At 39.6% G+C, this 24,724-nt stretch overlaps 1 protein-coding gene across 7 annotated transcripts in view; it reads left to right on the top strand.

Annotated features, from left to right (window-relative positions):
* The window catches only part of SYTL5 (synaptotagmin like 5), an 85,385-nt gene that overhangs the window by 39,608 nt on the left and 21,053 nt on the right, over positions 1–24,724 (top strand). For all 7 annotated transcript variants that reach the window (XM_048967463.1, XM_048967486.1, XM_048967506.1 and 4 more), the window contains 6 exons: positions 10,613–10,725; positions 11,850–11,976; positions 13,777–13,902; positions 17,406–17,562; positions 19,213–19,342; positions 21,274–21,380. In XM_048967463.1, coding sequence (XP_048823420.1) covers positions 10,613–10,725; positions 11,850–11,976; positions 13,777–13,902; positions 17,406–17,562; positions 19,213–19,342; positions 21,274–21,380 — 760 coding nt within the window. The remainder of the gene's footprint in view (positions 1–10,612; positions 10,726–11,849; positions 11,977–13,776; positions 13,903–17,405; positions 17,563–19,212; positions 19,343–21,273; positions 21,381–24,724) is intronic.

The raw sequence follows: 24,724 nt of genomic DNA, 5'->3' as shown, positions 1-24,724 counted from the left end.
ACACCAGTAACAATACCGGTTGCTCCTGTGGAGGGCAAGAAATGGAAACGAGTGTCTTCGCGTCTTGAACGAAAAAGAGAAGAAGAGGAGGAGGAGGAGGAAGATCCAGGCGAGGGGCCCTCCTCAGAACCACCACCACCACCACGAAAGGCAAAAGCGAAAACTAAGAGACATGCAGAAGAGAGTGATGAAGAGGAAGTCTCCATTACTACTCGCCGGCCTCTAAAGATGACTGAAATCCAAGGTTCAAGAAAGGAGTTCACACGGCACCTGAATGAAAGTATTGTTTCCTGGTTGGTTCGCTGTTGGGACAGTGGGGCCCATAGCTTGTCTCTGGATGGTAATGAAGCTCGCCAACTAGGTGCCATTGCCAGAGATCCAGCTATTGATAGAGGAATTAGTCGATGTTCGGATGAGGCTGCCTCCCTCTGGGAACGAGTGTTAATAGCCGTGAAGGAAAAGTATCCCTTCAAAAATAGCTTGAAGATTGCAATGAAAAAATGGGATACAGTTGAAAAGGGTATCCAGTATTTGAGGGAAATAGGCGTGGTGGAAATGTTGTATGACCCTAACTTTGTTCCTAACCAACCACACCAAAACCGCGACCCTGAAAGAGTGAGGACGACGCCTGAGATATGGCAAAAACTCGTGACAACAGCGCCGGACAAATATGCCGCTACACTAACGTCAGCGTGTGACAGATACCAGGAACAACAGAGAACACCCTTAGTTTATGAATTAATTCTTACGCTCCAAAACTATCAGCAGTTGCTATCCCCCATTCATGCTGCTGTAGCCGCTATCTCAAAAGTGACCGATCAACTGAATGAAACGCGGGAGCAAATGTCTCAACTGATTAACCGTGACAAACCTGTAACAGTATCAGAGACGCTTGATGAAGATCAGGATAATCAAAAGAGTCTAATGAAGGAGATGAAGAAGATGATGAAATGTATGCAAGCCCACCTAACTAAAGACGATGAACCTTCCTTCTCACGCGCACCATCAAAAATCTCAGCTGTTAGAAGCAAACGCTCTCCGGCTCAAGTAAGGAACAATACACCGCGAGTTACCTTGTGGTATTACCTACGTGACCATGGAGAAGACATGGGGAAGTGGCACGGTCAACCTACTCCTGTACTACGAGCCCGGGTGAAAGAATTACAAAGCAGATCAACCACCAGTGCAGTTGCTCCAGTTACCACAGGTAATGAATAGAGGGGCCCTGCCCTCAGTCAGGGGGGGGAAAGGGATAATAGAGTATATTGGACTGTGTGGATTCGATGGCCTGGCACATCAGAACCACTGAAATATAAGGCCCTGGTGGACACTGGTGCACAGTGCACTCTATGCCCTCGAGTCACCAAGGGACAGAATCAATCCATATTTCTGGAGTGACCGGGGGCTCTCAAGAATTAACTGTGTTGGAGGCTGAGATAAGCCTCACTGGTAAGGACTGGCAAAAACATCCTATTGTGACGGGCCCAGGGGCTCCATGTATACTAGGTATTGATTATCTTAGAAGGGGGCATTTCAAGGATCCTAAGGGGTATCGGTGGGCCTTTGGAATAGCTGCTGTGGATGCAGACAACATTAAGCAGCTGTCTGTTTTGCCTGGCCTGTCAGAAGATCCATCTGTTGTGGGGCTGCTGCGAGTAAAAGAGCAACAGGTACCGATTGCTACAAAAACGGTGCACAGGCGGCAGTAGCGCACCAACAGGGATTCTTTGCTCCCCATTCATAAGTTAATTCGTCAGCTAGAGAGCCACGGAGTGATCAGCAAAACTCACTCGCCTTTTAACAGCCCCATATGGCCAGTGCGTAAAGCCAGTGGAGAATGGAGGCTGACGGTGGACTACCGTGGCCTGAATGAAGTCACACCCCCACTGAGTGCTGCTGTGCCGGACATGTTAGAACTCCAGTATGAACTGGAGTCAAAAGCGGCCAAATGGTATGCCACCATTGACATTGCTAATGCCTTCTTTTCCATCCCTTTGGCCAAAGAATGTAAGCCACAGTTTGCTTTCACATGGAGGGGCATTCAGTATACCTGGAACCGTTTGCCCCAGGGGTGGAAACACAGCCCGACCATTTGCCATGGGTTGATCCAAACTGTATTGGAACAAGGCAGCGCTCCTGAGCACCTGCAGTACATTGATGACATCATTGTGTGGGGCGATACAGCAGAAGAAGTCTTTACAAAAGGAGAGCGAATGATCCAAATTCTTCTGAGTGCTGGTTTTGCTATTAAGCGAAGCAAAGTGAAAGGACCTGCCCAGGAAATTCAGTTCCTAGGTATAAAGTGGCAAGATGGCCGTCGTCACATTCCGACAGACGTGATCGACAAAATCACTGCTATGTCTCCACCCACTAGCAAAAGAGAGACACAATCTTTTCTGGGTGCAGTGGGCTTTTGGAGAATGCATGTTCCAAACTACAGCCTCATTGTAAGCCCTCTTTATTATGTGACGCGAATGAGAAATGAGTTTACATGGGGCCCTGAGCAGCAGCAGGCTTTTGAACAGATTAAACAGGAGATAGCCCGTGCCGTGGCCCTAGGGCCAGTACGGACTGGACAGGGTATAAAGAACATCCTCTATACCGCTGCTGGAGAGAACGGTCCCACTTGGAGTTTGTGGCAAAGAGCCTCAGGAGAGACCCGAGGCCGACCCCTGGGATTCTGGAGTCGGGCGTACAGAGGGTCTGAAGAGCACTACACTCCAACTGAAAAGGAGATCTTAGCTGCATATGAGGGGGTTCGGGCTGCTTCCGAAGTAGTTGGTACTGAAACACAGCTCCTTCTGGCACCTCGATTGCCAGTGCTGAACTGGATGTTTAAAGGAAAGGTTCCCTCCACCCATCATGCTACTGATGCCACTTGGAGTAAGTGGATTGCGTTGATTACACAGCGAGTGCGGATGGGGAACCTCAGCCGTCCAGGAATCCTAGAAGTCATCATGGACTGGCCTGAAGGTAAAAAGTTTGGAACACCACCAGCAGAAGAAGTATCACGTGCTAAAGAAGCCCCACCATACAATGAACTACCAGAGAATGAAAAGAAATATGCCCTGTTCACAGATGGATCGTGTCGTATTGTGGGAAAGCATCGCAGATGGAAATCTGCTGTGTGGAGCCCCACACGACAAGTTGCAGAGGCCACTGAAGGGAAAGGAGAATCAAGCCAATTTGCAGAGGTAAAGGCTGTCCAACTGGCCTTAGATGTCGCTGAGCGGGAGAGGTGGCCAATGCTCTATCTTTACACTGACTCGTGGATGGTAGCAAATGCCTTATGGGGGTGGTTACAGCAGTGGGAGCAAAATAACTGGCAAAGAAGGGGTAAACCTATTTGGGCTGCTGAACTGTGGAAAGACATTGCTGCCCGAACAAAGACTATAGTTGTAAAGGTGCGCCATGTAGATGCTCATGTGCCCAAGAGTCGGGCTACTGAAGAACAGCAAAATAACCATCAGGTAGACCGAGCTGCCAGAATTGAGGTGGCTCAAATAGACCTGGACTGGCAGAACAAGGGTGAATTATTTCTGGCTCGGTGGGCCCATGAGACCTCAGGTCATCAAGGGAGAGATGCAACATACAAATGGGCTAGAGACCGAGGGGTGGACTTAACTATGGATGCCATTGCACAGGTTATTCATAACTGTGAAACATGTGCCATCATCAAACAAGCCAAGAGGATGAAACCTCTCTGGGAGGAAGGGCGATGGCAAAAGTACAAATATGGGGAGGCATGGCAGGTTGATTATATCACCTTGCCACGATCTCGCAATGGTAAGCATTATGTGCTTACTATGGTGGAAGCAACCACTAGGTGGCTCGAAACATATGCAGTACCCCATGCTACCGCCCAAAACACCATACTGGGTCTCGAGAAACAAGTCCTGTGGCGACATGGCACCCCAGAAAGGATTGAGTCAGATAATGGGACTCATTTCAAAAATTCTCTTGTAAATACTTGGGCCAAAGATCATGGCATTCAGTGGATTTACCATATTCCCTATCATGCACCAGCCTCTGGTAAAATTGAACGATACAATGGATTGTTAAAAACGATGCTAAAAGCACTGGGAGGCGGAACATTTAAGCACTGGGAGAAGCATTTGGCAGAAGCCACCTGGTTAGTCAATACCAGAGGATCTATCAATCGTGATGGTCCTAACCAATCCAGTTCCCTACATACCGTAGAGGGAGATAAAGCCCCTGTTGTACATGTAAAGAACATGTTAGGAAAGGCAGTTTGGGTTCTTCCAGCTTCTGGAAAGGGCAAACCTCTCCGTGGTACAGTTTTTGCCCAGGGACCAGGATCCACTTGGTGGGTAATGCAGAAGAATGGGGATGTCCAGTGTGTGCCACAAGGAAACTTGATGCCGGGGGAGTGCAGTTACTAATTGTATGTATATATATATATGTATAGCTATGTGTGTGTAATGCATTGTAATCATTTTTTGTTTGTATATATGTATATATATTTTAAGCATGATGTAATGATGTAGAATAAGGGGTGGAATGTCATGGTTCTACGTTTTTTGTTTGTTTGTTTGTTTGTTTTATTTTGGGTTTCAGTATTCCACATCAAAACATCATGTAGTGTACGGGGCATTAAAGTGTCACTGCCCCAATCCCAGCTACCTATCCCTGTACATTACAGCAGTCACGGGATCTGGCCCTTCCGGGTGGGGGGGGGCGCTCTCTTGCTGCCTGGCAGTGGGTGCTGGAGGGTGCTTTCCTAGTCGTTCCAAGCTTTTCAGGTTTGAATCGGTTCCGGGAACTCCCTCTCTCACCTTGTCTGATTTATTCATCTCAATTTCAATTAAATTGCATCTATTGTGTTACCTTGTATTCCGATATTATAGTAAAATAAGTTTTCCTCCATAGATTGTTGCCGCTGCTCTTTTCCTCCCTTCCTTCCTTCCCATTTTTTGTGGGACTGGGGTGGGGGGGGAGGGCAGAGGCCTGTCGCCCCTGTCACGGACATAGATTGATCTGGTCAACTCCGTGACAGATGTGCAAACAGAAGTTTGGCCTACAAAATACATGATACTGTCATTTTTTGTATAGAGTACTCTGCCTCATTTTGTGTAGGATGCTATAAGTTGGTCAGCTGGGGCAGGTTGAGCGGAAAATAGTGATAATGAGCCTAGAACATGGTGTGTCCAGGGTAATGGAGGGAGACAGAAACATTTGGCCTAGGCAAGAGAGAAGTTGAAATAACTGAATTTAGAATCTACAAAAGGCAACTGCATTGTGGATGTATACAAGCTGTTCTACATACTGACTTTGGATAGGAAAAGTAATGTGATTCTTGAATTGCAATGAAAGGATTTGGGGTAGCTGGTATGAAAAAGCTATTCATATAATCGGGAGAGGACGCAGAATCTTGTTTTAAAAACAGGCTACACAAACCTGTCTCAGGAATGATGGCGTCAGTAGTTGGTTCTGTTTTGTGGCTGAAAGGTGAATGTGTCCACCTCTCAAAATGTATGTGGTTGTGTTGCATTCTGCATGCCAAGCAATGGCCCTAGCAATCATCTTGAATATCCACTCCAGCTGAAGCTTGCATGTAAGTTACTGCAAAGCATGGTATAAGTTTAAAGCCTTGACAACCCTAGCATTATGTATTTTTACTAAATTCAAATCTTAGTCCTTTTTGTTTTTATATGTTGTTTTTGTAAGACTATAATGGCAGTTAATGATCTGTAAAACGTTTGCTATGCTGCTAAGAAAACACATGATCCTCTACGTGGATAATGTAGAGGTGATGCAGATGGGTATTTCAGTTAAATCCAATCTCTATGCATAATTCTACTTTTAAATTCTTTCGTTTTTGCTTTCCTCTGTTTTACTTAAATGAGAAAGGCAGGGAAAATTGGGATTATTAGGCTTTCTGAATTACATTTAGGAAGTTAATAGAAAGGGAGGCTTTGACAAGATTGAAAGGCTGAAGGCAAGGACAAGAAAAATGAGAAAACAGTGCTAAGAGAGACAGTTACGCTGCATGAATAAGAACACAAGATAGAAGGAGAAAAAACTTTAAGTTACATGGCATTGATCTGCATACAGTGTTTGAGTCCATTAAACTGAGTTGTTTTACCATGCTAGTGACTTAGAAAAACCTAGCAATTTTTCCTTTTTCTTTACACTTATTTTCTTTTAGCAACCTTCATGAAAGAGGTATAAGACAACACTGGTATAGACACTAGCACCTACTGTAACAGCTGTATGTTGTACACTCTGTAAGTCTCTTAAAAGACAGGGATGGATTCCTGGCCTTCATGAACTCTCTTTGGTTTTGTTGTGATACTAATTATTGGTTGCTCTGCCAGGATAGTCCATAAGAATGTCTATTAACTACTGCTTAATGTAATGGTAGTGGCAGTAAACTGCATGGTATACTATATAATAATAATCTTTCTTATCTGAGGGAACACATTCAAAAGTAAGTCTTCCTTGAAAAGTCTGCTGCAGTACACATGGTGTCAGTGAAGAAATTTGTATACTGAGAATCTACTGTGTTTAGCAAAAGAGATGTTTAAGTACCGCAAAATGTGTTGGATAAATCACCTGAACTACACAAATAATAATACAAAATAGTTGCTGAAATGAAAGACATCTTAGGGCACCGAAAGAGAATGTTGATAATATCAGCCAGCCTTGGTCTATTGCTTCTTTTAATGCATTTTGACCCTTTCTTGTTTCTTGAGTCCAGCCTATCCACTCATGAACAGGAGTTTGGGACTTCTGTCCTACAGCCTTTGATGAAATAGCATCGATGAATAGCATTAATATTTAGAGTGAGTTTGTGTGCAGCTACAGAAATACAAAAATTAATAAAAATGAGAAAAAAAAAAAAAGGGCCAATTTGCAACTGTGTTGATTGACTTGAAGATCGGTTTATCTCAAGATACTCCTTTGGTAAAACACAGTATTGTTTTCTGAACAAATTAAACACTTGTATGGTAGCATAATGGTAGCTGAAAGGATGAGGTACCGTTTGCTTAATAATAAAATCTATCTCGTTGTTTTTCTGTCCACCAGAGTGTCTTCATGTGGCAGTAAGCAAGTCTGACTTAATCTCTTCGGTGCCTCCAAATAATCTTTAGTACCTTTTAATACTATTTCACTGAGGTCAGGTGGTGATGAAGAAGCTCATTACAAATCATTAATTACATTCTAAACCACTTTCAGAGAGAGCTTTAGTGAATTTGAGGAAAGAAATTTGGATGTAAAAAGTGAGAGATGTTTGTTAGAATTTTTAAGAATAACAGACTGAGATTTATACATAAACTACCTTGCAGTTTTTAGTTACAGAGGAAGGATACTCCATTTGTATGTCCTTAAGGAGAAAGTAACTTGTTTTTTTCTGTTATCAGAGTTATTACCAGATAGGATATAAGGTTGCAAGATTAATTATTCAAAGGTCAAGAAGAGCTAGAGCCAAGTCTTCTCCCAGATTGTGTGGTCTGTTGTCACTGAGGGTAGAGAATAAGATAGTCTTTATTAATGAGATGAGATGTTATAGTGTTTAATGAGATAAAATGAGCCTTTGTGTAGCAGTGCACTTGGTGAAAGAGAAAGTTTTCTGCTCCGTTCCTTGCATATGAGGAACAGCTGAGTCATCAGCACCTATCAAACACAGGTGCTAGAAGAGACACTTTCCATCTAGGTCACATTTTTCCTGTATCATCTTAAAATGTGATTAAATTTATCATTTAATTTAAAATCACATTCTTCAAGCAGTCTTCTAGTTTTTCATCTTAATGCTGTGTTCTTCATCATGGTTATGTTTAGATGTATATGAATGGGGACTTTATTTTTGAATTCTTCAGCAAGATAAAATACCTGGGTGGCCCAGGTTATTACAATTGAATTAAGCAGTGCTGGGAGACCTATCTTCATCTGTGCAATAATTATATTGTCTTAAAGTGTCATGAAAACTCAGTATCATTGTGACAGTTACTCACATTAGGATCCTAAGAATAGAGACTTCACATGCTTTAGAATAAAAATGTTCATCAGATTTCCCTCCACACTAACTTCCATGTACGTTTGTCTTCTTTTAATAGAATCACAGTTTTCTATTTAATAGCCTCACAGCATATAAAAAATACTCTGAAATTAATTTATGCTGTAGAAAGTATTCTGTGCAATTGAATGCATGCAAAGGTGGGTATGTATGTTTTGGTTATTTATCTATAGGCTTCACTTTATCCAGCTTTTGGTCCTGCTGTTTTTTTCCAATTTTACTTCCCAAAGAGGAAGTGAGATACTTGGTAGTGGTGTTTTTCTGTTGGTTTTTTTTGTTTGTTTGTTTTTTCTCACAGAAAAAGTAAAAATTGGTAATTTCCATCTTAAATGGAATTTAACAATGAAGTGTCTTCCAAAAATGAGAGTGGAAAATAACAAGCTGAGTTGTTGGTAGGGACAGGCTACAGGTTGTATTGTTTGGAAGCTGAGCAGTGTGTTAATGAAGCTACTGTGTTTATTGGGAGATCAGAGAGGAAGAAGCATGAAACTAGGTGTTGTACTCCCTCTCACACATGTATGTAATTATCAGGCTCACTAATTAAAACACACTGAGGAGTTTATGCAGTACCTACAGTGTTTTGTACTAAATGTAGCTACTTGAACATGATTTTCTTTAAAATTTTCCTACGTATTTTGAGAATAGGGAAATGCAGTCAACAACAATTGCTACCGTTAAAATTTATAACTCTAGTTTCCTTCTTTCTAAAGGTACTGGTTTTAACATCTGTCATACATCCAGGAAGGCCAGACTAAACATTTTTTTGTAAAACACATTTTTGTAAGTTTGTATGTAGCTATGTGCTAACTGATGAAGGAAAGAAAATACCTATGTGTACCATGATTACAGCAGTGATGGAACCTGAATCCATTTCAAAAACAACTGAGAACAAACCTGGGAGAACTGATTTGATGTAATGCTGTGTATGTGATCTTGATTCTCTTCCCACTGGAACAATTATCTGGATGGAAATGGTTAATTTAGGTTCGGTATCAAAAATGGAAGAAAGATGTGCTATTTTAGTAGGAAAGACAGGCTGCCTTTGTCATAATTATATGTGCATGAAAATAATGTCATTGTAAGATGGTTCGATTTCGCTCTTCAGTTTTTGTTTCGGAATGTCAAGTGCAATTATGAAATTCAAACCTCAAGTCAGAAACTTTGGTATATAATCTGAAATCATTTTCATTCATGTAGAACAAGAATTATTTTTGTAGATATTCCTGCAGTGCATGAATGATTAATATTATATGAACATTAGCCTTCCTACGAATTGTTCAGCATGCATAAAAAATACATTTGCAGATGTCTCATCCTGTATTAGTGTGCTAAAAAGTACAGAGCTTTTTATTTTTCCCACTTATTTCATTAAAATGTGATATTTTAATAGAATCTGTTAGGTATGGACACTTTCACAAACAAGTGCTATCAGAGACTGGGAAGCCAAGACAAAAGTGATGTTGATATTAAGGATAAAGGTCCAATGTAAAGGTTGAGGCCTCTATACATGCTCCAAGTACACTCAGAATAGCTGACTACAGATGGTTTCCAGAAGGTGGATGTCAGGGGAGGACCTCCTACCTCGATCCAGACCATAAATGAAGCCTGTATCCAAGGGGAAAATGACACTTGGGGAGTTTTGTGTCAAACCTAGGAGTAGCTGAGGGAAAAATAAGTGAACCACGTAGACCATCTAATATATCATTTATGTTGTAGTAGAATGCACTGGTATAGTTGAGTGTATGACAGTTTTACAATGTGATACAAAGCACTCAACGCTGTAAACCATGACATAAAAATAACTGCACAGGGAAGTGCATGCTGTAAATGAATTGTGAAAATACATGTTTGGAAAAAACTGGTTTTCATACCATATAGGTTCTAATACAGTGACTCTAATATTCGTATCTTAAAAAAAAAGTAATTTAACATTTCTGAGTGGAAATGCAGAGATTTTATTTAACACCTTGCATAGTGACTTACTGTGCATACAAAATACATGATTTTGACGTTAGAAATAAGCAACAACGAGGTAAGGCAGTGATCTTCTGCTACCTCATTTGTGTGCGTGTTTTGGATTTGGAATTTTCATGCCAGGAAGGCTAAATTATTTCTTTTCTGGAATAGGTTAGCAAGTTTTCTTACTGGACATAAAGTAATTAGGAATGTGTCTGGATCATTTTTTGAGTGATTTTATATATTTATTTATTCATCCATTTGGAATATTTGTGATTAGTGGCTTTTTGCCATCAACTGTACGTGGTAGGGCAACAAAAGTGGTGATGCTTTAATATAATGAAACCTGTTCAAAGACACCTGGCAATTCGCATTGAAAACTTACCAAAGGAAAACAGCAATGATGCAGGCTTTGTTTTTGTGAGTATGAGCAGAAGGATTTGAAATCTTTCCAGTTACCTGGAAATCTTTCCAGTTAGAAAAGACAGCATTATCCAAAACAATAGCAAAGCCACAAGTTCTGTCTGAACTCTGAACACACATATGGGTAATTCATAACAGTCCTGACATGTGGAAAGACTGCATTTAGTGGCTTTTTGTCGTCTTCTTCCCATACAGACAACTAAGGATAGTGACAGGAGAATGGTTCTTTGAAGAGAGAGCAAAGCGCTTCAAACAATCAAATCTCGGAACCGATGTTGTCAGACAGTCCATCCTGCGCAAGTCCCCAGGTAGGGACCTCAACACAGGGATTTGCTGCATACACTTAATACATTCAAACCATTTTCCCAGGGTGTTTTACCTGTGTTGTATTTCATTTTTCACTGTAGAAGATGTAAGCGTGATCAATAATCAGCCATTTTTCATCTTTGTCTCTCTTATTTGTGATGGTAATATGTGAAATGCACGATCCATGATTTCCATTTTGGAAAGTCAGGTGAGATTGGAGATGTACCTTTGGTTCAGGTACCTCCAATAAGTTGCACCCGCATGCTTATGTAAAGAAAGCATTCTGCTGTCCTGATTGAGCAGAGCAAGCATATGCTGTTTGTGAGCTGCTGTACTACCTTGCTGGTACCACTGGATTAAGAAATAGGAGTTCAGCCTGAATCCTTGTGCTTCGCTCTTCTCATAACTATTTCACTCTGATCACAGAAATTGGTACTTAAGTATAGTCTCTTTTCAGAGGTGGCATTCATGTCTTTCAGTACTAATGTAGTACTTACTGGCAGGTTGTAGGGGAAGGTCTGGTTTACTGCTATTGCAAGAATCTCAGGTGCAAATATACTGCTTAGCAAAATGCTGATCTTCTGATCTTTCCAATACCGGCATGCTTCAGAAACTGTTGGACTGATGTATCTAATGTTTCTGGTGGTTTTTTTTGTTTTTTTTTTTTATATTTCCATATTGTGTGACTTTTTTTACTATATACTTATATTTGATAGACACATTTGTAAAAATGAGCCATTTTTTCTGCCATCTGCTCCCAAATGAGCATGCATTTTAATTAAGAAAACATTATTTCATGCAACACAGAAAATGCGCTACACTGCAATCTTATGTTTCAAGTCCTTTGATTATTAACTGTAGTGTCAGTGATGAATTCAGAAACATAGTTCAACAGTAAAGCTGGGAGGAAGAAACATTTCAAACTACTTGAACTTTATTTTTCCTTTATTAAACAGCAAAACTAAAGAGCCCTCCCAGCTGTTTTCGTATGATATTTTATCATGTGGTTTCATTTAATACTGAAACATTGAAAACCTATTTTTGCAGATTGTTTAATGTTTGCTGCCTTTACATGTTTAAATATTGATTTTTGTTGTTGTTTTTTTTTTGTTCCCCTTCACTGTAGATACAATTTCCAGTAAGGCTGGAGAAAGAACGTTCAAAGATCAACACCAAGAGAATGAAGAAAAAGAAATATCAACCTCCTCCCTAACTGGACATAAATCAATCTTTGGCAAACCTAGAAAGATAGGGTAAAGCCTTTTCTTTTTAGAAAGTGAAAATCTCATAACAGCTGCATGCGGTCAAATGGATTGTCTTTTGAGACTCTCCAACAGTTCACATCAGCCCCAAATTTTCCAGAGTTAGAAAGACTCTTCAGTTGAAAGCTGCTTCCTATAATTAGACTGCTGTCTCCAAGGAAATACAGCTGTAATTATCCTTCAGCTATAAACATAGCAGGAAAAAAAAGCAATTTAACTGCTGGATTATTCCTATTTATATTTGAAATAGCAGAGGGTCTCTAAAAGACATTTGCTGAGAAAGCAAATTTAAGAAAGGCCTGTTTTCTACATATACTCATTGCTCCCATTTACAAGTCATGTTTTCCTTTGGCTTCTAGCTGTGCAAATTTAGTCTAACAACGAAGCAGTGCTCCTTTGTTTTTTTGTGTTGTGACAGTGAATAAAGAGATGTGATGGTGGTCATTTTACAGCCTGTGAAGTGTATAAACCCACTTAGGCCATGGCCTTAGAGAAGTGCTCACTCATTCTCAGGGGACATGGACAGATGCATTGAATATATGGTTGCGTGTGTGATTTTCAAAGATAACTTGAGAAAGTTCAATGAATGGGAATAAAATTGGATGAATGTTCATGTCATGGGTAGAGCTGTGGATCCCAACCGTAGGGTGGGTAGGTGGCTTTCTACACCTTGACTGTTGAGGAGTAGTAGGTATGGAGTTCCTTCCTCCAGTCAATCAGAAAATGTGAAGTATTTTTCTCTGTTTAGTAATGGTGAAAAGAGCATCAGAACATCTCTGGCTTCTCAAATGAAGGTGAAGAAGAAACCAGCTCAGGGAATTTATTCTAGGGGGACCTATATGTTGCTCTAAACTGTGCTGATTGGTAGCTATAGGGAGAGCACCTTAAAATTTAGTTTTCGGATCCTCTTTTACTTAATTCCATTGAACATTTACTCATGAGAAACGAATTGTTTTGGTTGGTTTTTTTTTTTCATTTTCTTTTCTTTTTTTTTTTTTTAGTAGTTTTCAGCGTTTTTCAGTTTGTGGTTTGGAACATCTTCCAATGGTGACATTCCCCATAAATTTATCTCCACAAGAAATAGGCCGCTTCTCTTAGGAGTAGTTCATTGCTTCTCTTTCTTCCTTGCTCCTTTTTCCTCGCTCAGGTTTCATGTTCATATATTTCATGAGTGCATTTGCTTTAGCAAAGCCATTTTGGGGCCAACTCCTTAAACTTAGCATAATGGGAAACCTTTTACACTTTTGCTTGTATGTCTGTGAAGTATACTGTGACTATTCAGTTACATGTAATTTCATTTCATCTTTTTAAACCAAGTACTGCAGGGTGAGGTAAGACAAGGAGGTGGTGTTGTGTTTTCAGAAAGTCTGAGGTATTGCTATGTACAAGTATAGAAACTGCAAAGAGAAAATACACTTGGTGTAATTTCCTACAAGAAAATACATGTACTTGATCAGAAACTCTTTGCTGTGTATCTACTGTAAAATTCTAAGGATTTCACAAGGCACTATTAGTTCATAACAAGTAGTTAACCTTTTATTCTGCGATTCTGTGGTATTTTGATGTTCTGTGTCTTAAAGTAGCTTATTGTAAATATGATGCTGCTCTTGTTCCTACAATCAGCTTCAAATTCAGATTTGGAACTTTGTTGACAATTATATCCCAAGTTGTCCATAGCTCAGACATGAATGGAATGTGCACTTTGTGGTATTTCAGCCAGTTTGCTGTTTCTGGGAAAGATATTGCAACTTTTACAACGTTTTTTTTTTTTTAATTTCCTGTTTTCATCAGGAAGATGATCAGGGCAGCTACCAAAGGAGAAATTACAATTGCAAAAGATGAAGGTGGAAGGCGCATAGGCTGTGAAGCTGAACGCCAAAGCCTACACAGTAGCAAGTCAACGCCTTGTTCTGAGAGGTGAGTGGCAGAAATCTGTTGTAGTTTGTGCTGAAATTGATGTATGTGCCAGTCCACAGAATTGGATTGTCTTCGATTGCCCTGAGTGAGCACAGTCTGAGAAGGAGAGCTTCTGTTTTAACAACTAACTAAATAAAAATTACTCTGTCCATCTCTTTTTTCTCCCTTATGTTTAGGTGGTGATTGCTGTCAGTGCATTGGGTTTTCTTTTCTGGCTTTTAATCCAGCAAGTTGTGTTCACGTTGCAGAACTGAAGACCTTTTTCCCAAAATTTTACTTTTGTAATGACATGTTAATTCATTATAATTTGTAACTTTTTCTTTCAAAGGATCTGTTTTATCCTTCTCTTTCCAATATTATGTTCCAGTTATTTCTATTAGAGTTCCATTTAAAATTCTTTGGGACTTAGAAAATCTTTGTTATTGCCTGTTCTGTTATTTCTGTTCTGTATTATAAAATGCCGCATGCAGCATTCTTCTCATCTCACCTCCAAAATCAAGTAAACAAACAACTTCTTTATTTTTCTTGTTCACTTGGTAATCTATACTGAATACCCATATGTTTTACACACATTGGAAATTTGATAATATGGGTTTCTGTAGGGGAATGAAAATTCCTGCCTTATACAGATTTTCAAGAATGTTTGTTGTAGTTTATCCATTGTTACCTTATAGAACTGAGTAGTACTTATTAAAAATAACAACAAACTTTCCCAGGCTGCCCTCCATCGCTGTTTCAAATTAAGGGAATATAATAGCATGTTGTGTCACTGTTGCTGCCCTAGATTTTCCTGCGTATTTGTTATTTTGGTAGTTGTTCCATCTTCTAGCGGCATTGTCAAAACTCTGAGTATTTCACCTACCAACAGGGAGATTGAGAAAGAATGAAAGTTCTTTCTGACTATTTTGATTTAAGAAAAGCTGTACTGAGATGAGAAACGGGAAGGCCTGGGCCAGGAGTTCATCTCTTGGACTGGTTTATTTCTACTGCTGCAGGAATGTTTACTGTTACTGCAGCTGAACAAACTGAATTTGCAGCATCAGGATACTCCTTAGATGAATAGTGTAGGAATTTTAGACTCATCTGTGCAAACGCTACACCATCTTATTGAGGTCTTGTCTACCATGTGGAAATGCATAGTATAGTCACCTTATAACAACTTCTTTCATTGTTGTCTACATAATATACGTATAAAAAAAGTTGGGCCTCTCTCTAAAAGCAGGCTGAAATAAGCACAAAGGTCTGAAGATGACCTTCCAGTATTCAAAAGGGGATTACAAACTGGAGGGGAATCAACTTTTTACAAGGGTAGATAGTGATAGGACAAGAGGGAATGGTTTTAAGCTCAAGGAGGGAAGGTTTAGATTAGATTTCAGAGGGAAATTCTTCATAGAGAGAGTGATGAGCTGCTGGCACAGGCTGCCCAGAGAGGTTGTGGATGCCCCGTCCCTAGAGGTGTTCAAGACCAGGTTGGATGGGGCCCTGGGCAGCCTGGTCTAGTATTAGATATGGAGGTTTTGGGTCCTGCATACGGCAGGGGGTTGGAACTTGATGATTCTTCCACCCCAAGCCATTCTATGATCTGGTGTGCAAGTGCTCATTCTGACTGATGATTACAGAATCTCTCATAACACATTTTGAAATCTTTGTTATCCCAGTCCTGTGTGACTTCAGAATGCTTCTGTTGTTTTACATTAGTTTACAGAGTGAGGAAAAATTCTGTAACAGGAGCTTTCATAACACAAAGTTAAAGCAATCTATCAAAAGTGGTGTGACAGAATAAAAATCAAATTTTATTTTTTATTGATATTACTCAGTGCAGTTTGACAACTGACCATGGTTGGCAGGTTTAGAAATTAAGTGTGCAATGAAATACAAGAGCTTTGACAAAATACAGATGACAGCCAGGTGCTTTGATTTTCTGACTTCGTGGCACCAAAAGCACTTCTTTATGTGAGCAGATAGGACTAAAATTCAACCAGACCACATTTTTTAGGGTTTGTTGATCACTGATTCATCAGATTAAAAAGTAGTAGTGCGACTATATGAAGTGCACATGGGTGAGAGAGAGTTTATTATGAGTAATCTACTCTTGTTGATATAACAAACGGACTGATAATTGTTTAAAAGGTTACTGTATGACCAGTAATGGACAAAATATTCTTATGTAACATTAGTAGACAATCCTGGTTTTTGGAGTTTTCCTCTCTATTCTTTGTTTTTAATAACTCTACAAATGTGATCTGTGTTCCCTGCTTAGGGTAGACAGGAACTGAGCATTTGTTCTCAGTTCAGCAGTAGTTCTGATACAAATTTTTGTTACTGTAGAGAAGATTTTTACTGCTGTTACCCTAATGTGGTATGACAAACTGAAGAGAAGGTGAAAATCAGATGTGTGCACAGTGAAGATGCTTGCAGATCTAAAATAATGGTTAAGCAAGCTGAAAACACGCTTCAAGTTCCAAAATCATTTTCTCCAGCAAAATCACATTACCTGTGTCCTTTGGTGCTGCGTTTTCTGCATGAAAAAGGCTGTGGTGCTTGCATCAATTGCTGTTTATCAGTAATTGTTTGAAATAGTAAGTAGGACTGTGTACAGAACTGTTACTGTCTGGCAAGGCTCTGTTACAGTTCCCTAGGTTATGAAGGAAAATGAAAATATCTGAACTGATGTTTGCAGGGAAAGAGGGAAGAATGGATGAGTCAGGAACTTGGAAATTCTAATCAAATTTCAAGTGGAAATAGGACTTAGGCTGGAAACATTAAAATAAATTTTAAAATCATTTTCATTCTTTCAAGAGTTAAAAAGAGATAAAAATGAAAAGTACAACAGCTTACCCTTCCTAGCACTGTAACACATGGACTGATCAATATTTTCTAATAGAAAATGTCCCTCTTGCCTGCTGCAGCATTAGACAGCAATTGGGCATGGTGACCACAGGCTATTTTTTGTCACTTTTCAGTCTGGTTGAAATGATCTGCCAGCTGGGGTCACAAGTCATTGTCATTATATAACTAGGATGGTGCTCTTCTAGCAGGAGAGAGGATAATTGTTTTTCTGGAGAGGAAGGAGAGTGCACAGCTGAGGATTTTAGAGTTCCTGGGGATAGTGCTGACAGAAGTGATCAGAACTGTCAGATCCTGGTAATTTTTCTTCAAAATGAGGAGCAGCTCATTCCCCGTATGGGAAGTCCCACTGGAGGCCTCACGCCTTCTGCTGAGATGCTCGTGTACTGTCACATGAACATGTGGCAGTGCAGCAACTGGAGAAGAGGCGCCTGCTCGGGCTATTCACACTTGTGGCAGAGATGCTGAAAACAGGTATAGGCGTGACATAATTGGTTCACCCCAGCTTATGTTTGTCTTTCCAGGTGACCGTTTCCTTCCAGTGGATGACACAGTTCATCCAGAGCAATGTAATTCTAATAAACCGTTATCAGTGATATTTTATTCTGTGGTTTGCTGGAAGCAGTAACGCTTTTTTACTCTTATCTCCTTCCCAGAGGAAGCACTCTTTCCCTGAACAGCAGCGATACTGAAGCAGCTGCAGGCCATCTAAGAGGGGCCATGGGCCCTGCAAACAGAAGCAGCGCTTCCATATCTTCCCTCCTGATGTCGCCGGCGCTGAGCACATGCAGCATGACTGCAGATTATAGCAGGGTAAGTTCCCTGATGTAGAGCTGACACTAAATGGAGCTGGCGCCGAGCAGGACAGCTTGGCTGGTGTCTGCTCTGTTAGATCAATTTGTAGCTCAGGAAGGACAAGCCCGATGGAGAAGATTTTGTCTCTTCTATAATTCTGCTGGGACCAATGAAGGTCTCTACTAGAGCAAGGTTTGTCGTGCTCTATCAGTGATGTGGTTTTTGGTTTGGCAGGCATTTTTCTGTCTAAAAATTGCTGCTGATATCCAGAATTGCTTAATGACTTACAGATTTTGAAGTGGGAAGCACAAGGGATGAGTGTACATGTTTTTGACACTGTAGGGCCTTGAATAAGTGCCGTGAGCTAAGGATGTGACTCTCCAGCATGCAGGGCCCAGCGCACCCCCCCGACTTCTGAGGGAAAAGATCAGCAATTGCAGAAAATCAGGCAGTACCTATCTTAATTTTTTGGATTTGATTAAATTATGGCATAGCACACAATGTGTGCTAGATGCTGTCAAAATGAAACATCTGGGACTCCTCTTACTTGCTGTTATTAGGCCTCTAGAGGTGTAGATGGCCATGTCTGAGTCAGCATCCTTGGCTGCTTCATAATAAGCAGGATTTTGCTCACTTCAGCAAGAAGCAAACACTGTCTTCATTCCTTTATCAGACGGGTGCTCTTGGCTGTCTGCTGAGTGGAACAACCATCCTGCATTCATTTTGGTCATCCCTCCTAAGAAATCAGGCTTATTACAGTCAGTTAGTGGGCATGGTGGTGATGGATTGACGGTTGGCCTACATGATCTTAAAGGTTCTTTTCCAACTTCAATGATTCTATCATTCTAAGTTGATCCAAGTTGCAACAACACAAGTTGTATAGAAAGAAAGTCAAATTTATAGTCAGAGATAATTCTTTTTGTCACTGGAAAGAAATAGATGAGCTTTTGAACTCCATCTCATTGAGAGAACACATCCATTTTTTCCAGCTTCCAAGTACTTTGTCTAATTTGTAATCTTTTATAAAAATGAATTAGTATTTGTGAAGGCCAGTTATGAGTGCTGTAAATAAGTTAATACTTGTTTTATTTATATTCTTGCTAGCACACAGGTTGTATTTATTTTAAGTGCATTAGATGTCATTGAAAAAGACAAATCCATTCAATTTGGACACAGTTGATGTTGTTATTTATTCCTTGTACAAGAAGGCAAGAAAAAAGTAATAATATCAAGCATACTAGCTTTATTTAAGGAATTATGCTATCATAATTTAATTAGTTCAAATCCATTTACTTCTAACCTGACAAATTATGCTGGTATAAAGCCAATAGTTTTTCTTCTTTTTTTGTTTTACGTAATTTCTAGGCTAAATTAGCATAGTATAGTTTGTTTTTTTTTTACTTTCCTTCCCTCACTCCTGATGTATTACTCTGATTTTTCAGTTGCGAACTCAGACTGTACCCATGAATTGCAATTTTTGGCAAATTTTATGCATGATCTGCATTAAGCAGCACAGATTAAGTGGTAAACTAAATATATTCAGTTATAGTCCAGGTGCTAAAGAAGCTTTGGATTTCTGGAAATTAATAGAAATGGTGCTTTTGTAGACTGATGGTAAGTAAGTTCAATTTTTGTATTTCTGGGATGTGCCTTTTTCTTACTGAGCAGGACACTGGTTCAGAAAATGGCATGATTATTCCAGCAAGTGAAAGTGTACCTGAAGATTTAGTAAAGAAGCACCACAGAAAAGCATCTGGAACACCTTCCATTGCAGTTTCTAGAGTATCTTTGTCATCAGGCAAGTATTAAGTCTTCTTTTTTTCTGCTAGCCCTTATCATTAGAAGATTATGGCTATTCTTGTGGGTCTGTGATTTCTGTTTTTAGTGCACATCAGAAGATCAGGTATAAGAGTCATGTACTTGCTGATGTTCATCCTACTAAATTCATCTTTTTTCTAATTAAATTTATGCCACTTAATAAGTTTCACGTTTGAAAATATGGTAATCCTTACTGGCAAAAGATATACTCTAGGACTTGTTACAAGATTTTTATTCACAGTTTCACATTGTTAAATCGTTCCCTGTGTGGCCAACCATATAAAATACTATCTGTGAGCTATCTGTATGCAATATGATTACATTTCACACCCTCTTTGCCCAGAAACAAATCACACTGAGAAACAATGAGCTGTCAGATAACAAGTCCCTTACAGCTGTCACATCATTTTGGTTTTTATACATGATGCATTGAACACTTGGTTTAGCTGTGATTTACCTCATTTCATTGGAGGCTGCTAGGTAAATGAGGCTTGCCCAGGAAGAGCCTCTTTGCATCAGTGGGTGGAGATCCTCCTTTCCTACCTGAAATGGGAGGCAGGTGTGTTCTGCACTCTTCTGCCTTTTACTCTGCTTCTTACAGGCTAACAGAGTGGGTTCAGATTCACGTTTCTCTCTGAAGAGGAGCACAGGGATCACTCTCTTTCATCTGAATTTAGCCCAAAGCAGAAACCTAGTGACATATCCCACTGAGTTAATCAAAGGAGTTACAGTCCTCACCTTAGATTTTTTTTCCACTTGAAAGCATCAGGGTTTCTTTGAGAATACTGCATTATGCAATTCCTGGCAGAGGCATTCCCGGCTATTACTTTATTTCTGAAATGACTGTTTCTTCTGCTTCTGCTGCCTTACAAATTACAGGCTTTCTGAGCATTTAAGAGCTGGCCTCATTTTATTAAAGTAGATGCTGAGCAAAATTGGAGGCAGCTTGGGAACATCCCTCAGACTCTTTGTCTTATTTCTGGGGGATTTCAGAGGCTGCTGGCACAGCTGCCCAGAGAAGCTGTGGTGCCCCATCCCTGGAGGCTCAAGGCCAGGTTGGATGGGGCCCTGGGCAGCCTGAGCTGGTGGGGGCAGCCCTGCCCATGGCTGGGGTTGGGGTGGTGTGGGCTTTGAGGTCCTTTCCAACCCAAACTGTTCTGTGATTCTATGGCATAAGCTCAAAATGCAGACCTTTCCTGTCACATCAGTTATAGACCAGAAGAGGATGGACAGCAGAAAACTTTACAGATTCTTGTCTGCAGGATGTAGAAGTATTCTCTTCATTTTTTAAAATCTATTTATTGAACAGTAGCACAAAACATTTAAGGGGGAGGATGAAGAAAATATTTCTCTAAAATATCTAGCATCTCTTGTGCCTTTAAAGAAGGGATGAGAAACTTGTGGAAAGTAAAAAAAAAAAAAGTAGAATTAGAGACTTACTCGCTTTGACCCTTTCTGCACAGTGGTGGCAGAAATGTTTTTTGTGCTCTTCTGTATCTCAGGCTGCTTAAATCTGAAGGAGATGCTGAAGGGTTTTTGGTTATGGTAGGTAATGTTGTCGTCTCTAGAAATGCTTGGGCATTATTCCAAGTAATGCAGTATTCGAAGGTAATAGGTCTAACATACGAAGTCAAAAGCTTGATCTGTCATGTCATCCACTGGAAACAATTACATCAGATAAAAAGTGCGCGTGAAAAATGTTGGCAGAAGGCCAAATAGCACCATAAAACATGTTTTTCTATTTTTCATCATGATGGTCATTTGTCATAGAGTTTGTGAGCGATGTGTACAGAAATGCAATTTTAACGTTTTTCCTTTAAAACCGGTCTGAGACAGCACTTAGTAAAGAGGCAAAAGTGGCAGTATTTACACAAAATTGTAATGAGCTGCTTTGTTACTTTCGTTTTCTAGACCGTAGCCGATCTGAGATAGATTTGAGTGAATCTTACTCTGAAGGAAAACGGGATACCTTGAGCGTAAGAAGCAAATCTGTACCTAGCGCCTTAGATGAGGAGCTGGTGAGTTGTAAACATGTGAATGTTTATCTGGCAGAAATCGTGTTTGCTCAGTCTTAGAAAATCAGCACTGTATGTATAAGTGATACAAAATGTAAGTTGAGGGGTATTTAATGAGTTTTTAAACAGTTTCATTTTTCTTTAGTCTGTTGGCTGTAGTATGATTCCAGTGAATAACAGTTTGCTATTAATTTGCTACTTTTTGAGTTTTCAGGTGAATAGCACTGAATTTCAGGCTCTAGATTATAGATACTCCAAAGTGCTGTTAACTCCTACTTTCTTCATTTTTAATTTTTATGCTGAAAAATACTGTATCAGCTGTAATCTTTATCTGTTTCTGTCTTTTGCCTTGTTTCTTTGGAAGATGAAGCCCTCCCTATCTTTCCCATCACTTTAGCCAATCTCTTCTTTCTGTTAATCAGTTTCTTACATACATCTGCATTCCTCTTTTTGTGTGGTCGGTAAGGACTGCCTTTCCTGATGTGATAGCTAACTTCCCTCTCACATTATGCACGTATTCAAGACAGATGCACAAGTTGCAGGTGTGCATCGATGCCATGAAAAGAAAAAAAATCCTAGCTTGTTGATTATGCATGAGGAAAAGAGTAATTTGAACATTTTTTCATCTAATCATAGTTTGTTTTGAAGTTTCCAAATGCAAATGGTTAGCTTGAAAAAAAAAAAAAAAAAGAAAGAAAAGAGAAAAGAAACATTACCTGCTGCAACAGTAATGGTTTGTCTTTTGCCATAATACTTTCCTATCATCTGCTCTTTTCAGAAGGGCATTGGCCATGGGAAACGTGTCCCTTTCTTGTAATGTTTGATAGTTGAGGATTTGTGGAAAACAGCATGTTGGGATTCCCATCTGTTTCTTGGGTTGTAACCACCTAGTGAATTTGCCTGCAGCATTGCTCTGTTTGGATGAAACATTTAGGGAATAACAAGCCATTTCTGTGCATCAGATTTATGTTGAAATAACCTTCAAAAATTAATGTTTTATTATTTAATTTTAGTAAAGAAAAAGGGTGCGTTCTTGATTTAGAAGCTGGAAAAGATGGCAGAAGAAAACCATAAAACAAGAAAATAAGAGCTTTAAATATTTTATGTTGGTTTCTTGTTCTAGTTGTACAGAGTGTGATAGTTGTCACTTGGGAATTTCTTTAAGGCATGCACCAGAAGTGTCTTATCCAGAGTAGTTTTAGGTTATTTGATTTTTGCCTTCCTTGTACACGGAAGGGAGTTTTTGCTTTCTCTAAATGAAATGCCAGATTGCATCTCAGCGTATTTTTTAGGGTAGTTTGACTCATGGGACTACTTCAGTGTCTTGCCTTAGATTGCATATGAATGCTGTGTTTTGAGATGAAGGTTATACTCCCACTGGGGTTTAGTTTTGGTGCTTGATACAAGAGACAAAAATAAGAATATCTGATGAAAATTAGGACAGTTCCTTTAGTCTGAGAAGAATTATGACTTCCTTCATCTTGACTGGCTGGTGGACCTAGCTGAAGTCCTTTAGTCTCTTGTAGGTGATGGGAACTAATGGTAGTGGTGTGAAAGATGCCACACATTAATAAGATAAGCAGATTGCCAGCTGGAAAGGTGGAAAAAGGATTTTTGCTGCTTTGCTCCCAGCTTCATCAATAGCACCGCTTACATATAGAGATAGAGATTGAGTGGTATTTTTCTTCTTACTCTTGGAAGTGGGAAGGGACGAGAAAGCTGCATGCTGTGGTATTTTTCAAGGAGCCAGCTAAACACGTAGTGCTGCTCTCAGTTGTGTGCACCTTATCTTGAGAGGTGTGCGTTGAATTCCTGACCAAGTAGTGTTCATTACATGCTCAGCTGCTTTATTAGAAGAAATTGGATAATGTGCATTTTGTAACTCCCACTGGAGACCACAAGATTAGTGTCCTTCCAGCTCTAACTTTAATAGGCTTATATAAGCTAATAACACTAACCAATTATGTAGCTACTGTTCTGTAACACTGACTGAGAAACATAATCATTGTAGTGGAGAAGGAATTAAGTGCTTATGTTAAATGGTAACCATTTGTTTTAAATTTATATTATCGCTTGCAGACAAAAATTGGTGATCACGTACTTACCATTAGGACTCAGCTCTTTCAAACAGAGTTTGAATTTTGGGTGGTGCTTTGTGGAGCCAGGAGTTGGCCTTGATGATCCTTATGGGTCTCTCCTGATTCAGGGTATTCTGTGATTCTACAACTCCCTGTCACGGAAGGGCTGTCAACAGTTGAGTGTCTAAAACTTAAACATCCCATTTTGTGATTCGTGCTGTGTATAATTATTCACCAATCAAAATTCAGCACTTGTTTTTTAACACCACATATGTGGATACAACAGTGTAAAGGAAAGAGTTGGGTTGTATTACCAGAATTGCTTCTCTTTGATGCATTGGCTGGAAGAACATCTTGCTGGTGTCATTTTAATATTTTTGTGTCACTTGAATTCTGAAGTCAATAAGGAGAGTAGAAGTGATAAGTGCTTGTTTATTTTATTTAATTTTTTGAATTAATTAATTTACTTACTTTTGAAGGATTCAACAGGGTTTCTCATGAGAATAGCATAGTATGTTGTGCCTGGGTCTCTATGGACATTTTGTTTACGGTGTGAAGTACCTATGACATTTTGTTCTGCAGTGGACCCCAAGTAGAAAAGGAAGGAAACACACCATCAGAGGAGGCTCATTGTAAAAACGTGAAGCTAAGAGGGTTTTTTTTTTTGCTTCACTATGTAGTTTTTGTCCTGAATAAAGTGATGGCTTGTCCTCATTTCCCTTTGCTCAACGTTAAATGTGCACGACTGTGGTTGGAAAGTAGTAATAGAAAATTTTGCATAGTTTTCAGCTGATTCATTTCAGTAACTGGAGCAAAGGATTAGAGAAGTAACAGCTAGTTTTATTCATACTAATAATGAGCACTTTGCAGATCTTTAAATAAACAATGACAGTTTAACTCTCCAGCAGCATTTCTTTTCAGCTGTTCTTCCTAATTAGAAGTCTGTGTGATCTCTGTTTAGTTTAGAAGGTATAGAGAATGGTTGTGCAACCACTGAGGTAGGTCATCACATGAGACTTGTATAGTTGCAAAGCAGATATAAAGGATTTGTACATTTGGCTTCCATAAAAACAATACCTGCCATGAGGCTTAAAGAGATCCTTGAAATTTCCCAGCTGCTCTGAGTAGAATGGAAGATGACTTTTTTTTCCCTGTAATTTTTGCTTCAAGTTAAGAATCTTATTAGTACTATCAGCCAGATACTAAGTTTCTTGTTAGGTTTTACTTTATTGCTGTAGTTAAAAAATAATATATTTTTCCTGGATATGA

The sequence above is a fragment of the Lagopus muta genome, chromosome 1 (assembly GCF_023343835.1).
Source record: "Lagopus muta isolate bLagMut1 chromosome 1, bLagMut1 primary, whole genome shotgun sequence".
Classification (NCBI taxonomy): Eukaryota; Metazoa; Chordata; class Aves; order Galliformes; family Phasianidae; genus Lagopus; species Lagopus muta.
The sequence above is the reverse complement of the archived record's forward strand: the minus strand, read 5'-3'. Positions and strand labels throughout refer to the sequence as shown.